The sequence below is a fragment of the Nomascus leucogenys genome, chromosome 9 (assembly GCF_006542625.1).
Source record: "Nomascus leucogenys isolate Asia chromosome 9, Asia_NLE_v1, whole genome shotgun sequence".
Classification (NCBI taxonomy): domain Eukaryota; kingdom Metazoa; phylum Chordata; class Mammalia; order Primates; family Hylobatidae; genus Nomascus; species Nomascus leucogenys.
The window spans coordinates 35,750,397-35,766,590 of record NC_044389.1 but is presented as its reverse complement, the minus strand read 5'-3'; the positions used below and the strand labels follow the sequence as shown (position 1 = coordinate 35,766,590).

At 37.2% G+C, this 16,194-nt stretch overlaps 1 protein-coding gene across 1 annotated transcript in view; it reads left to right on the top strand.

The window, feature by feature from the left end:
• Positions 1 to 16,194, top strand: part of TMPRSS11E (transmembrane serine protease 11E) — a 52,379-nt gene that overhangs the window by 16,436 nt on the left and 19,749 nt on the right. The window contains exons 3-9 of the mRNA XM_003268430.1: positions 3,552 to 3,673; positions 6,062 to 6,129; positions 8,567 to 8,730; positions 11,812 to 11,850; positions 13,334 to 13,511; positions 14,439 to 14,698; positions 15,894 to 16,036. Of these exons, the coding sequence (XP_003268478.1) occupies positions 3,552 to 3,673; positions 6,062 to 6,129; positions 8,567 to 8,730; positions 11,812 to 11,850; positions 13,334 to 13,511; positions 14,439 to 14,698; positions 15,894 to 16,036 (974 nt within the window). The remainder of the gene's footprint in view (positions 1 to 3,551; positions 3,674 to 6,061; positions 6,130 to 8,566; positions 8,731 to 11,811; positions 11,851 to 13,333; positions 13,512 to 14,438; positions 14,699 to 15,893; positions 16,037 to 16,194) is intronic.

Sequence of the window (16,194 nt, the reverse complement as noted above, 5' to 3'; positions counted from 1 at the left end):
AGTTGCTTTCCAGTAACGAGAAAGAGTACTCTGTAACCTGGTTATCTTTCTCTACTATCCATGCAAGTGTAATCTCAATTTCCAAAGCAAGGTGGATCATTTCTGGATAGTTTAAAAAAATATTTAAAACAAAGATGTTTTTTTGGTAGAATTTGCATAGAGGCAGGTCTTTAAATTTGGAGTATCTGCATATTAATAACAGATTTTTCTGTAGCATACTTTATTTTTTTTTTTACTTTTTGAGACGGAGTCTTGGTCTGTTCCCAGGCTGGAGTGCAGTGGCTTGATCTTGGCTCACTGCAACCCCTGCCCCCTGGGTTCAAGTGATTTTTTGTGCCTCAGCCTCCTGAGTATCTGAGATTACAGGCGTGCACCACCACACCTGGCTAATTTTTTCTATTTTTAGCAGAGACAGGGTTTCACCATGTTCGTCAGGCTGGTCTTGAACTTCTGACCTCAAATGATCTGCCTGCCTTGGCATCCCAAAGTGCTGGGATTACAGGCGTGAGCCACTGTGCTGGGCCTGGAGCATACTTTAAATAAAAATGAATTGCTGGAATAACTTTATAGCTCTACAGTTCTGCGGAGTATATTGAGTCCTACTTTGTTGTAAGCATCATTATTCATCCCCATGGATGCCTAGGACTGTTCTACACACTTTTGTGTGTCTAGAATTTATCAAAATCTTGGCACATGTTAGGTGCTTTATAAGTATTTATTAAATACTGAATGATAATATCAAATGAATCATACCTACAATATTTTCTTGGGCCATACTTCGGCTCGTCTGACTTCACAAGGAATTCCTAGTAACACTAGGGGCTAATCACCTCAGTGAGAGAAAATGTCCCTTTCTACTTCTCATTTGCCTCTTTCCAAGCCAAGTTTTATAAGATTCATAAATCTTACTCATATGTATACAGTGAAAACTTGGCAAGAACTTTTTCAGTAACCTGTTCCTGAATCCTGTTGTTTGGATGATCAACTGAGTAATACTGAACACACAGCTTCTACTGCCCACGCAGTACACCTGAATAAACAGTGATTGTTGTGATGTGTGTTACTGCCTTCTATTTGTGACCTGCTTTCTGTTTTGGGATGTATACTAACAGAGTGGTTTTGGCAGATGAATATTTAGAAGCTGACATGCCAAAACAACCAAACCAAACCAAACCAAAAAAATCTGTTACAGAAATAGACAGATACAGATAAAGGTAATTAGATTTGCAAAAACATCATTTTGGTTCTCATTTCATAAAACCCAGGACAATGTCGAATTCTGTGTATAGTTCGTGTCTGGGGCCTTTGGGTGTGCATTTCTGCCCCTGTGTGATTTGGATGTCAGAAGATGAATCTGTTATAAGCAACATCATTGAAGATTATAGAATCACAAACCTGCTAGAAAATTACCAACGAACTCATGTTTATCCTTATTTTTAACTTTTCTTTTAATATTCCCAACATATTTTAGTAACTACTCATACCATATATTTATGGCAGCTGGTAATATGTTTTAATAGTGGCATGCTTAAGTCTACAGGGTAAAGTAAAATATTGAGCACAGATAATAAATTGTTAACTTGGTTAAACCATATGAAATTGCCAATATTTGACTATTTTTGACCTGTACTAATGGCAATTTTAAATCATTCAATCTAATAAGTCAAAAAACTACTTTTAAGGGTATAGAAGGGTCTGTTACCATTCTGTCTAGAATCTTGCTATTTAACATATGATTAGCTACCAGAAGCATCAACATCACTTGCTAGCTTGTTAGAAATGCAAAATCTTGAGTCTAACTTTAGACCTCATGTACCAGAATCTGCATTTTAACAGGCGCCCTAGGCAGTTCACTTTTACATTAAAATTTGAAGCAGGATTCTAGAAGTATGGATACAACTCCACAGAGAGTTATAGTTAACCATGAGGCAGATGTTAAAAAATACAAATGTAATAGGACAGCAGTTAACAGAAATAGTTATGAGTTAATTCCCAGTATTTCAATACATTTAAAATCTTACTTGAAGTTATGTATATTTCCAGGTACCTGCCTGAATTTCATGTCACCCTGGCCATTCAGAGAAAGGGAGGGGAGGAAGGATGGAAGAAGAGTAAAACCTCCCAAGTCCTTCACTTAGGTCTCTTGTACTCTGGCGACTCAACTTTCAGTGTCTCCTGCCTGCCATTCATCTCTTTTATTCATCACCAACCACACCCCAGCCCTTGTCAGAGTCTGATGGCTGCTTCCCTCTCTGTCCCATCAAATCCTCTGGATGGCCAGGGTGTTTTTTTTGAAATATACCAGTAGTTTTTTGCATAACTTTTATACAACAAAAGACTTGTCCTCTAGCTTCAAAAAGTGGCTTTTTTCCCTACTCTAAGAAGCAGCATGTGAAATAAGTGGGTACTTTGGAAGTTAGTCTTGGCTATGTCCTGCTGGCCTTGGGCAAGTTATTTACGTTTCCAAGACTGTAATCTATTAAATGTGGATGACATTGCCTTTTCACGGAGTTATTGTAAATTAAATGAGATATGTGAATGTGCTGGGGACACTGGTGTTCAGTGTTCGTTTCCTTTTCTTCTGTGGTTTAAGTGAAGAGGGAAAGAATAGGGAGGAAGAGAAAGGAGGAGAGAGACTGTGACTGGATGAGCCACACTCTGCTTTCCTATAGTAACTATATACAACTGTCTTGATCACCAGTGTATTTCTAATGCTTGACACAGCGTCTCTTGCTGAAAAGTGGTTGGCATTAATATTTGTTGAATGAATACATTAATTTTCTGAGGGCTGTGTGCTTGCTTTATGCACTGGAGGGTGGAGGAAAAGTTATATGACATTAACTTTTCAGCAGGTCAAAAATGTGGGTTGCTTAAATTGAATGCAAAATGTAGAGACAGTGGCTAAAGCAGACAAGTCAACCCCTGTAGTTGGTGGGAAAAACATACATGCAGTGACAAGGGACCAGGTGAAACTAAATAGTGTCCCTGGAAGGTTATGCCAGGTGGCAACTTTAGCTCCCTAAACTTCTATTTACTGAATCCCTTGCATTTTAATTCCTAACCTCATCTTCCTTTTCAGCCAAAATAAATTTTCTCAAACTAGAGTTCTTGTGTCCAGAATTGATGTATAGTTGATGGAAGGGAAAAGAAAACCTATGTTTGGAATATAAAAATGCAGTGACCCTTGGGAGGCTTCTGAATCCATCCCTGTTTGTATGCTCAGATGGCATGACTTGCTGTCTCTTGTGGCTTACTTAGGAATGAGTAACACATGAATAATCAGCCCACTCTTCCAATGAGCTACTTGGACAGTACTCCGGGAACACCAGGCATTTCTTACAGCTTTTATACTCTAAATCACATGATGATAAATGTTTTTTTTTTTTTTATCCTGAGATAACTATGAGGCCTGGGGCAGGATGATGATGGTGACCTGTGCTAAGAGCACTCCTTCCTGTTTCAGTCTTCCAGCAACCACCAAGCGGGGAAATAATGATGCTTTACACACATCTGATAAAAATTATGCTAGTGTTTTGCTTCTTTCCTTGTAGATCAAAAGAAGACCTACAATTACTATAGCACATTGTCATTTACAACTGACAAGCTATATGCTGAGTTTGGCAGAGAGGCTTCTAACAATTTTACAGAAATGAGCCAGAGACTTGAATCAATGGTAAGCAACTTGTCCTCCACTTCTAGTGCATTTGCTGCCACTTTTTACCATATTTTTAGCATCCTAGCTTCTAAAAGATCCATTCAACTAATGGATCCCTGTGTATTTGCAAAATGAAAAGAGGCCCTAACCCAAGGAATATAAAACAAAACGGACAATAAGTCACTTAGCACAATATGACTGGCAGGGCTGAACCAAAGAAACTTTAGCCATTCAGTCAGGTCCTTCTTACTCACCTTTCCTTAGCTAGTGCTATACTCTTGAGTGTGGCTTAAAATACATTTGTTGTATCCTAGACTTCCTAAAAAAGAAACCCTGAGCAGAAGATTGCCAAGATTGAAACTATTTAGGCACATACCTAAATAGTCTGTTAGTTTTTAAAAATATCTAACCTTCAACCAGCTTTTGGTATATAAATCTGTAGTAAATCCACAGATATGCAACTGTACCCAGTTGTTTTTTTTTTTTTTTTTTTTTTTGAGACGGAGTCTCGCTCTGTCGCCCTGGCTGGAGTGCAGTGGCGCAATCTCGGCTCACTGCAACCTCTACCTCCCGGGTTCACGCCATTCTCCTGGCTCAGCCTCCCGAGTAGCTGGGACTACAGGTGCCCGCCACCACGCCCGGCTAGTTTTTTGTATTTTTTTAGTAGAGACGGGGTCTCGATCTCCTGACCTCGTGATCTGCCTGCCTCGGCCTCCCAAAGTGCTGGGATTACAAGCGTGAGCCACCTTGCCCGGCCTACTCTACCCAGTTTTTAAAAACATTTAACCTTCAACTAGCTTTTGGTATGTAAATCCACAGATAAGCAACTCTACCCTTAACGCATCAACATTCATCTTGAGGGATCAATTAAATACTTAAGAAACTGGAAAAATTAGCAGCAGGGCCAAAAGAACAAGGGCCTAAGTGGCAACTTCTTATCATTATCAGATTAATTAAAGAATAATTTAACTTTTCCTGGCAACCTGTGAGGTAACTCGTGGTATAATGTGATGGAAAGAACACTGAGCTAGGAGCTGGGAGGCACATGTAGCTCCAGTGGTATCTACTAGCTAATGATACATCACTTGGAATATTAGTTTATCATTCTGGACAAAGTTCCGTATATAAAAATTAAGGCATTAGATTAGATAATTTCCAAATAATTTCCAAATTGTCTTCCAGTTCCGATAACCTGAATAAGAATGGAAGTGAGACCCTGGAAACCGCCCAGTAGACAGAAGCCTGGGGATTTGGCCACCTTGTTGAGACAGTGGTTGAATCCTTGTTACATTTGTACTTGGAAACAGCAAATCAGGGAAGTATTTGACCAGGCTCTCCTCTAAGGCTAAATACATATGCAAAATGAAGGAAATGAAATTGAATTAAAAAGGTCAAAAAGAGATGCCACTTTGTGCCATTCATTCAAATAAATTTTATTTAAGTAAATAAAATCCAGACAGATTTAAATCTAAAGGAATATACATAAGGCTCTTTAATGCCTTCAAAATTAATAATAGTTTTGAGGTTACTTGACAAAAATTAACCCTTAAATAGAAACTTTCTTGTGAATACTGCCATCCTATTCAGAGGACTTGTGCTATTCAGCTTTGTCTCATGATTGCAAGAACTGTCCTTAGGTAAAAAAATTCAGAATTAATAAGACGTAAGAAAGAATTAAAAGGCTCATTGCTCCTGTTAGTCACCAGCAAGTCGTAAGTGTTTACTAAATATCCACATACTGGAAACAAGAAATCTTTGAAGTGTTTCCTTACATAAACTCCTAACTAAAAAATTAAGTTGCCTAGAATTCTTATTTAGAATAATAACTAACGTCTCTACAAAAATAGATTCTATCTTTAGTAGAGTAAAACTCATAGGTGTGTTAGGCTAAGTATCCCAGTTCACCTGGGCCTTTCTAAGAGCACTTGGAGTGCTGAACTTGGTGTACATTATGCCAGGATACCTGACAACTTTGTCACTAGGTTTGGGAAGCATTTGACATGGTCATGCACTCATTTCTAGAATCCAAGTATTATGTGGCAGAATTATTTCATTTCCTTTGTCTATGGGCAGTAAAAGTCCTGATTTCAGTGTAAATTTTCTCACTCTTAATTTTCAAGAAACAGCATGTTCATTTTCTTTGGTCTCTCTCTGAGCATTAGTATAGCAGATGTCACTTCTGGCCCCACCGCGGTTCCCTACTCCTATCATCCCTAAGACAGAGTTCAGCTGAAATCACTGAGAAAACCACAATAGATTCCTCAAGCGTCCTCAAGTTCCACTCACTGCGAAACGTCAATGTTTTTTGCTCTGTTTTGCTTTTTAATTTTCTAAAAAGCTTTGAATTAATTTGTGGAATTTCAGAAAGTTGTTCTTGCTGATATATTTTGAATATTTTTCAAACAGGTGAAAAATGCATTTTATAAATCTCCATTAAGGGAAGAATTTGTCAAGTCTCAGGTTGTCAAGTTCAGGTATGTAAATCTGAATTGCTGACTTCTGAATTTAAAGTTGAAGCTGTTAATCTGCTCAGCAATAAATATGTTTTGAAGTGTTAAAGATATAATTCAATCCAACAAACATTTGACACTTGTTCTGTGTAAGTCATGGGTTACAAAGTCCCTTATTCGTTCCTTAAATCCCAAAGAAAGCATTTGCAAGATGATTGCTGGGGACAGAGATATAATTGGTGCCTATGTTATAAAATTGTTTTCTGGGAAACTTACCAAGTACAGATAGTACTAAATACAGATAGACCTAACACACATCCTTGGTTTAATGGCAAGTAGTGCCCCACGTAAGACAATATAGTAGATCAGGTTTGTCTTTAGCTCTTCTTCCTCCTATTAATCAATCTTCTTTACCTTCTTCTATTCCATCCCTCTATTCTCAAAATATGCAGCTGAGAAGATCTCATCTGTCAACTAACCATTGATAAATTAGTTTAGAACATAGTGTTAAGGAAAATATTATAAGAATTTTCAATTAGATATTGACATAATACAAATTATTTTTATTAAAAAACAGAACAAGAACTATTTCCAGTATTATTCCAATGACAAAACTTTAAAAGTTTCCTGCCATTCTATTACTTAGCTGATATCGCTAAGGCATTACTTTGATCACTGTCTTCTAAAAATTCTGTACTCTCTGGTGTTTGAGACAGTGCCCTTTCTTGGATCTGCAACTAATTCTGTCATCTTTAAGTTTCACTTTCTCAAAGGGACCTCATTCACCCACATGGCCTCATATGCTTTTGAAATACAAGTTTCTATCTCCAGTCTGAACTATTTTTCTGATTTCTACAACTATATACACATCCCCATGTGGAAGCACCACAGAAAATTCCCTAACTCCGGAAGAATCCAATCACATAAATGAGAAACCTGGAAGTCATCAAACACTCCTTCCTTTCCTGGTCCCCTCATACTTTATGAATAACTAAGTTCTACTAATTCAATTTTCCCAATAACTTTCTAATTTGCTCACCTCTTTATTCCAGTAATCTTGCTACTGCTACTCATTATTCTGTCTTCTGTTACTGCAATAGTGAGAAGAGCAAGTTTACTGGAAAGATGAAGTCAATTTTGGAGATGCTGAATTTACATACTAAAGGACCATATGAACCTGAAAAATGAGTGTGACTTGGTAGAGGGAAATGGAACTGAGCAGAAGATAGAAATTTGCTCATGACCAACTCAAAAATTTGGGAGCATGGGCGTAAATTTCTCAGAAAAAGAATAATAAAAGGGAACAAAAAGGATGATGAAGAAAGCTTGAAGAACAATATTTAAGGTGATGGAAGGAATATAGGAACCTTAGATATAGGGAAGGGCAGGAAAATAGAAAAATCATGACAGAAGCACCACTGATGCAAAAGATAAGAAGTTTCAAAGAGAGTGTGGTCGGCACTGACAAATATTCCTGACTGAGTAATATAAATACTGAAAAGAATCCACTGGCTTTGTCAACTAGGATACTTGGGTTGTTACTTATTTTCCTGTCTTGAAAATAGTGTTACAGTTAACATGTTTATAGGTATGTCCTTGCACAAATGTATGAGTGTATCTCATCAAAAGATGAGAGTAGTGGTTGGTGCAATATATAGTGAAGGGTTAGATTCTTTCAGAAGTGACTATGAAAAGGAGTGGGTAAAGTAGCCAGCAGGATGATTCCAAGGTAGTAATTCACACAAATAGTATTAAGACTAATTAATGCTCTGTGTTGAAAATACAGTCACATGAAGTCAGTACAATTTGGTAAAGTGGTCTTATATCTTTAGGATTAGGAGTTGCTTAGGATAGCCTGAAGATTGTTTAGGGGAGGTTAGTAGACTTGAGTCACAAGAATAAAACCTGAAATTCAAAACCACAGTTGATTTCATATTTAAGACACATTGTATTTGATAATTTTGAATGGTTTTTGACAAGGTGTCTTTTTATATTAACAGCCATATACTTAACTAGACCTTTTGATGGTAAGGGAGATCATGAACAAACTAACTCACTATATGAGAGGCTGAATTTGTGGTTCTTCACATAGTAAACAGTAGCAATACAGAAGGAAACATTTATGGATGTATTTTATGTGTGCATTTCATGTAAGTGATAAAGAAAAAAGCAGATTGTGATATTACTCTTCTTTCTTTTCTTTTTCTTTTCTTTTCTTTCTCTCTCTCCCTCTCTCTCCTTCCTCCCCTCCATTCCCTTATCTTCCCTTCCTTTCCCTTCTCCTTCCTTCCTTCCTTTCTTCCTTCCTTCCTTCCTTCTTTTTCTCTTTTCTTTCTTTCCTCTTTTCTTTCTTTCCTCCCTCCCTCCTTTCTTCACTTCCTCCCTCCCTCCCTCCCTTCCTGCTTTTCTTTCTTCTTTTCTTTTCTTTCTTTCTTTCATTTTCTTCTTTTTTGGCCCACAGTCAACAGAAGCATGGAGTGTTGGCTCATATGCTGTTGATTTGTAGATTTCACTCTACTGAGGATCCTGAAACTGTAAATAAAATTGTTCAACTTGTTTTACATGAAAAGCTGCAAGATGCTGTAGGACCCCCTAAAGTAGATCCTCAGTCAGTTAAAATTAAAGGTAAGTTAATTTCTCTTATTTTTCTTTCATAGAACAGCTTCATGTTAGGTTTGATCTTGGAATTTTTTTGATGTCCTTTAATTCTGGGGTCTTGCCACCAATAGTATATTTCTTTGGAACTAAATTGGTCCTAATGAAGTATTTTAATTTTTAAAACTACCCTAAACTTAGGCCTCCCATGCAAGCTTTTTATTAACTCCTTAGCAGTTTTCTTTATATTACACTTTATACTTTGGCTATAGAATCCAATTATAAGTGAAGAAAATGGCTTTGTATTTTCTTCTTTTTCTTGTTACTTTCATTGTATGTTCTGAGGGTATGGTGTATGGAAAGGTTCATGCCATTTACACATTTGTTTGCAAATGTCATTAATATACCTTGCTATACTTTCTTCCCTTAAACTTTTCACCAGTGAAACATTTATAATAAACTTATTTTTGGTATATTTACAACTATAAATGAAAAATTTAGGTAGATTTTTGTTGTTCTTGTTGTTATTGTTTGTAGGGCCACATGGGACAAAACAAGTCATGATAGGTCCTCACATTTAGAAAATAAGAAATATGAGATCCTCAGTGGAAATTAAGGTCTGGCTAAGGGCTGGGTCATATGTTACAGAACAATGAAGGTCTATAGAAATACCATGTGGGCACAAGTATAATGTTACATTTTCCAGAAGTTACATTAAAAATAAAAATAAACAAGTAAAATTAATTTTCAATAATTTGTATATTCAACCCAATATGTCCAAAGTATTATCATTTAAACAAATAGTCAATGTAAAAATTATTCATCGAATATTTGACTTTTTTTGTAGTAAGGCTCTGAAATCTAGTGTACGTTTTATGCTGATAGTACATTTCCATTTAGACTAGCCACACCGCAAGCGCTCACTGGCCACATGTGGCTATAGTGGATACAGTAGTGGATGTGGCAGCACTGGAAACTACAGAATAGGGGACAAGTAGAGAGAATGAATACAAACTGCTAATATAAAATCTGATAGATCTAAGTAGATGCCTAAATTGAAGGCCAGCCAACCCACTTGCTTAGGAAGGAGGCTTCAGTAGTCAGGGACAGTTACATAATTTGTTCACCTTAGCACAAAATGAAAATGCTAGACCTGTTTTCAAAAAGCAAGAAAAAAGTGCTGTTAAAAGTACAAAGATAAGACTTTTCTTTCTTCCCTGGTCTCGCTCTCGACTTTCCATGGTGTTTTTATTTGTTGATTATTGTCATTCTAAGAGAAAAAAATTAAATTTGTAGATTACTAATATGGGTTTAATTGTTTATATCATGCAATGTCCATATAAATGCATATATAAGAACATTTAACTTGTATTTCAAATCATGGAAATTATGCAACTATATTTTGTAGCTTATACATACATGTTTTTCATTTTTGCCTCAATGGAAATAGTACAAAAGGCTAATGACTCTTTTTATTTTCCTGGTTAATATGAGAAAATTCTACCAACACTCTCTACCTTCAGCTTATTGAGGAGTGAGGAAGAACTAGAAGGAAAAGGAGATCTGGGTTTCCCTATCTTTCTCTTTCTACGTTGTAGTTTTCAGCAAAAGCTGTTGGCTGATACACAGAAGTAACAGAAGCAAGAAAGGATATGACAGGATCTGTTGTTCATTTGTGTTAATTAGAATGCTATTGTCTTTTCTATGGGTTCTAAGCAAGTTTTGGTTCAAACAGAAAACATGGCCTCCAAGGCATGTCGTCAGTCCACCTCTGCTTACTTAATGGAAGGGATAGCACACTTACCTTGTACTTGCTTTGAGTCTTGCTGAACCCCTGTGGATTGTGGGTCCACTAGAATTCTGATTCCATAGGGAATTGTGAATGATATATGCAAATGGGGTGGGAAGAAACTATGGACACACTTATTGCACATATGTTGTCTGCCAACACTATGATCTATTATCCTATTGAACTTCATTTTCAAAACACAAGTTACAGGATAAAATTATTAAGAATGTCAAGTGAGCAATAGCAGAGCATTGTACCAGGCACAAGCCCATTGTGAGTGTGAGACCCAGTGCAGATGTATAAGTCACACATGAAGCCAGACTTGTCAGTGCTATCAATACACAAAGCTTGACATTTTCCTAGGAAAAGCTTGAGATGGAGAACAGGTTATTTGAAACAAAGAGATCAGAGGTGGTCCTTTTAATATTAACTGAGACTAAATTGTAAATTCTTCCTTATTTTTGCCATTTTCCCACAAGTAGCCAGAATAAATAAAGTCAGAAAGAAGGCTTTCTAGCATATCGATTTCCACTTCATTCATACTATTAAATACTAAAGAAAAAAATTAACACTAATATTTTTGCATTTAGAGCATCCATCCTTCCATGTACAAAGAATAGTTTTGGTCATTAGAACTCTGCTGAGTCAGGAAGTTTGAGCTTAGAGTTTTACGTATCTATTGGCTGGGTTAGTGTTTGCATAGGGTTTGAGACTGACTAGTGAGAAGTCAGCAAGCTAAGAAGTCATTGGCTGGAGCTAAATGATTATTTGAGGGCAGATTGTCTTTTCAAATTTGACTTCAAAAAGGGTAACATTGTTTTTAACTGTGAGTGAGTACAAATTTATGGAGATGCTACTCAGGTGTGTTATACAAATGGGACTATGCTTATGAGCTCAATGATACCATCTGAAATAATGGTTAATAAAGGTATTGTTATATTTGGGGAATCAATACTATGGTTTAGAGTAGTATTTCCGATGGAGGGGCTGTGAACTCTCTGCGTCTTATTTACTGGTATAAAATCCAGATTCTTGGGCTTCATTACAAGCTTCTGAATTAGAGTTACTGGGAAGGGGAACAGGAGTTTACATTATAAATATGCTCCCTATGTGACTCTTACCCACATTAAAGTATAACACACCGTTCACATTCTCTGCAATGCGATGATCATCCTATGTCTACGACAAGCCACGTTGCCTTCTTTATAATCTAGAGATACTGTTTTATAACAAAATTAAGCAGTCTTTTAGTGTTTGAAATACTCGGAGGCATAGTGTAATTCTGATGTGCTGACCCTATTTACCATTTTTGTGTGTTTCAGAAATCAACAAGACAGAAACAGACAGCTATCTGAACCATTGTAAGTTTAACATATTTATTAAAATAGCATTACCTGAGGGTAAAAAGCTAACACTATAGGTCATTTAGGTTTACTTTGTGTTGATATCATAGGGACAGCACAGATAAAGTTGGATTAATTTGTGTACAGTTCATGGTGCTTTATCATATCTCGGAGATACATTTTATTAGTAAAGGGTAGCAAAATTGAGATAACTTTGGAGTGGATGTATGGGTGCCTGTGGCAGATGTGTAGTGGAATTGAGTTGTACAGCTGTTAAAGAAGAGGCAAGAAATGTTTACTTATCCATGTTCTGTTTGTAGATATCTGTAAGATAAAACAAATCTATACATTGTGTTTTTCAGCTAGAGGCAGAAACTTATTGTCACTATATCCTAGATAAAATCTTCCTGATGTTATTAATCCTATGGATTATACGAAAGTGCAGGAAATTATCGGGTCGTGGAAAAGTCACAGAAAGTGCAGGAAATTATGGGGTATATTTTAATAAAATTACTGAAGACACATAGATAATATCTTCACCTATATTTTAAAAGTGCTGAGTCTAGGCCTAGCACTTTTCTTCTCCTATAGCCAAGTACGCCACCGTGATTTACGGTATACATTCAATAGTTATGGGGTTGTTGCACATTACATTTCTCTTAAAAGGTGGAAAAATATGTGCTACTCACCAGCTCATATAGTTGGTTAATTTCTAAAATCAACTAAACACAAAACCAAAAGACAGTCTCATTATCTAAATAGCATATATTCTCGCCACCAATATTTATTGGGAACCTACCAAGTGTTAGCACTGTGTTAGACAACAGGCATTCAAAATGGATAAGATAAAATCTTTACCTAAAGCACCTCATACTCTAATGGGACTAGATGCATGAGACAAATTCATGAACACATCATTCTTAAACAACACTTCTCAACCAAGGGAAATATTGTTTACCAACATATCATGCCCCACTGTGGCATTTTTGTCATGAATATAGGGGGAGGGCTACTGGCATCTAGTATATATAGGCCAAGATCTTATGATGCACAGGGAAGCCCCCTACAACAAAGAATTAAATGGTTCAACATGTTAGTGGTGCCAAGGTTGAGGAACCCTGTCATAAACAATGTCAGTATGTATACATACACATAAGCACACATACAGAGTGTTTGTTATACACATAAGCACACACACAGAGTGTATTTGTTACTATTATTATTTTGGAAGCACCAAGAAAGTAGTAACTAATCCAGATTGGAGACAGGGGAGTTAGAAAAAGCATCCTAGAGAGGTAACAACTGATTTAAATTTTACGAAATGAACAGGAGTTAGCTAAATAAAACATTACAGTTTACAGAAAGGTAAGAGCATGAGAAAACATTTGATCCTTTTGGAGCACAAAGTAGAAGAAATATGGAACATAGTAACACAATTTGATGCTTAAAACAACTGCTAATTAATGCACCCACCAATGCACCCACTCTCTCTCTTTTGCAGGCTGCGGAACACGAAGAAGGAAAACTCTAGATCAGAGTCTGAGGATCGTTGGTGGGACAGAAGCAGAAGAGGGTGAATGGCCCTGGCAGGCTAGCCTGCAGTGGGATGGGAGCCATCGCTGTGGAGCAACCTTAATTAATGCCACGTGGCTTGTGAGTGCTGCTCACTGTTTTACCACGTAAGTCTTGAAGCTGGAGAATGACTGGGAATGAACAAAGTGCACTGGGTTTTGGTGGGAAAATACCTCATGAATTTTGGGAGATATGAGTTTAGCATAAATTAAAAATAATGTGTGTATTACAAAAGACTGGAACATTTGTAAACATTAGTAAGAGGTTTTAAAGTCTGGAAATGGAAATGGAGTCGAAGTATATGCAAACAAATAATCTTTTGATAAATACACAATAGTTTCTCAAAGAAAGCAGGGATTTTAAAGTCATTTTTGGATTTGAATTTGCTGTCAAACAGGAGTGCTCTATCTCTCTGCTGAGTATCTTAATCAGACATGGAGTCTGGATAGGTTGTAGGTTTGATCCTAAGGGGGAAATTTCACATGGTAAGAAAAACAATTAAATACGAAGAACTATATAATGAAGATATGAAGAATTTGGAAGTAGCAAGTTGTACAAACGAATAGATTGACTAATTACATTGCAAGAAATGGAGGACCCTTCGATCGATTGTCAAAATGTCTGTAGTATATAAAATAGTAATACTTTAATTATTGTGTGGACTTTTTGGTTTTCAGAGAAATGTGTATATTTCTGGGTGGGGTACATGAGGCACATAGAATATATTAATTTCTCTTATTCTGTACAGGGTACTTTCCATAGGTCCCTTGGAGTCATTAATATACAGAAAAATCAAAAAGCCCTAGCATTTGGAGCGGATGACCTGGCCTATGGAGTGGCATGTATCTTATAGGAAATGGTGGCTTTTTCACCTGGTCGGAACCCTGAGCCTCATTCTCAAATTGGAAAGAGTTCTATACATCAAAACTATAAAAAGAAAAAAAATCTACACCTGTAGACTAAATTATGTAATATAAATTATTCGACTGGTAGCATGGTAAAAAGAAATTTATTCTTCATTTTTTTCTCCCCAGATACAAGGACCCTGCCAGATGGACTGCTTCCTTTGGAGTAACAATAAAACCTTCGAAAATGAAACGCGGTCTCCGGAGAATAATTGTCCATGAAGAATACAAACACCCATCACATGACTATGACATTTCTCTTGCAGAGCTTTCTAGCCCTGTTCCCTACACAAATGCAGTACATAGAGTTTGTCTCCCTGATGCATCCTATGAGTTTCAACCAGGTGATGTGATGTTTGTGACAGGATTTGGAGCACTGAAAAATGATGGTGAGCATCGGAAGAGAAACTCAAGTAAAAGTTAAATTGGTATTTTATGGCATTTAAACAATGAAATGCCATTATGCCAAAAGATGTCAGCTGTGTGGTCATATGACCTGGACCAAGTCAGGCCCTAAAAGTGAAGTAAATAACTTGGAAGACACAAAAATTCCTTCCTCCCTAAGTTAATATCAAGCAAATTGCTACTACTGTATACTACAGTCATAGTACTGCTAAGATGTCTGAAAAAGCAAGTATGTCTCCTAGCCATGAACTTTTCTTTAGAGAATTAACCAGTTTAGAGATTAGCAATCAATAATATACCCAATTCTGAAGACTGGAGAATCATAAAGCCACCATTCTCCCCTACTGAAACTTCCTTCTAATCTTAACAATGGAATGACATTATTTAGATAACTTGTGGTTCTAGGCACCCAACCTTTTGCTCAAAGTAGTTAGGAACAAATTATCTTCCCAAATATTATTGTTCTAAACATATGTATTCTAAGATTCTGCATCACTATCTTTCTTTCTTTTTTTTTTTTTTTTTGAGACAGAGTCTCCAGGCTGAAGTGCAATGGTGCGATCTTGGCTCACTGCAACCTCTCGCTCACAGGTTCAAGCGATTCTCCTGCCTCAGCCTCCCCAGTGGTCGGGACTACAGGCACCCACCTAATTTTTCTATTTTTAGTAGAGACAAGGTTTCACCATGTTGGCCAGGCTGGTCTCAAACTCTTGACCTCAGGTGATCTGCCCTACTCGGCCTCCGAAACTGCTGGGATTACAGGCGTAAGCCACCGCACCCGGTGCCCCCTGCTTTTTTTTTTTAAGACGGGGCTTCTCTCTGTCCCCCAGGCTGGAGTTCAGTGGCTAGATCTTGGCTCACCACAACCTCTGCCTCCTGGGTTCAAGAGATTTACCTGCCTCAGCCTCCTGAGTAGCTGGGATTACAGGTGCACGCCACCACCCCTGGCTAATTTTTGTATTTTTAGTAGAGACAGGATTTCACCATGTTGGCCAAGCTGGTCTTGAACTCCTGGCCTCAAGTGATCCTCCAACCTCGGCCTCTCAAAGTGCTGGGATTACTGGTGTTAGTCACCGTGGCTGGCCTGTATCACCATCTTATTCCTAATCATGAAACATTTTCTTCAAGTTTATAAAATACATGTATGTCTACAAATACAAAGCTTTTTTTTTCTTTTAGGTAACAGTCAAAATCATCTTCGACAAGCACAGGTGACTCTCATAGACACTGCAACTTGCAATGAACCTCAAGCTTACAATGACGCCATAACTCCTAGAATGTTATGTGCTGGCTCCTTAAAAGGAAAAACAGATGCATGCCAGGTAAACGGTTTTGCCCGTTAGTATGTTGTGTAATTTTTTGTTTACTTTTCTTTGAAATAATTATATACCTACAGGAAGTTGCAAAGCTAGTACAGAGGAGTCACAACGTCTCACCCAGTTTTCTCCAATGATTACATCTCACATAACTATAGTTCAAT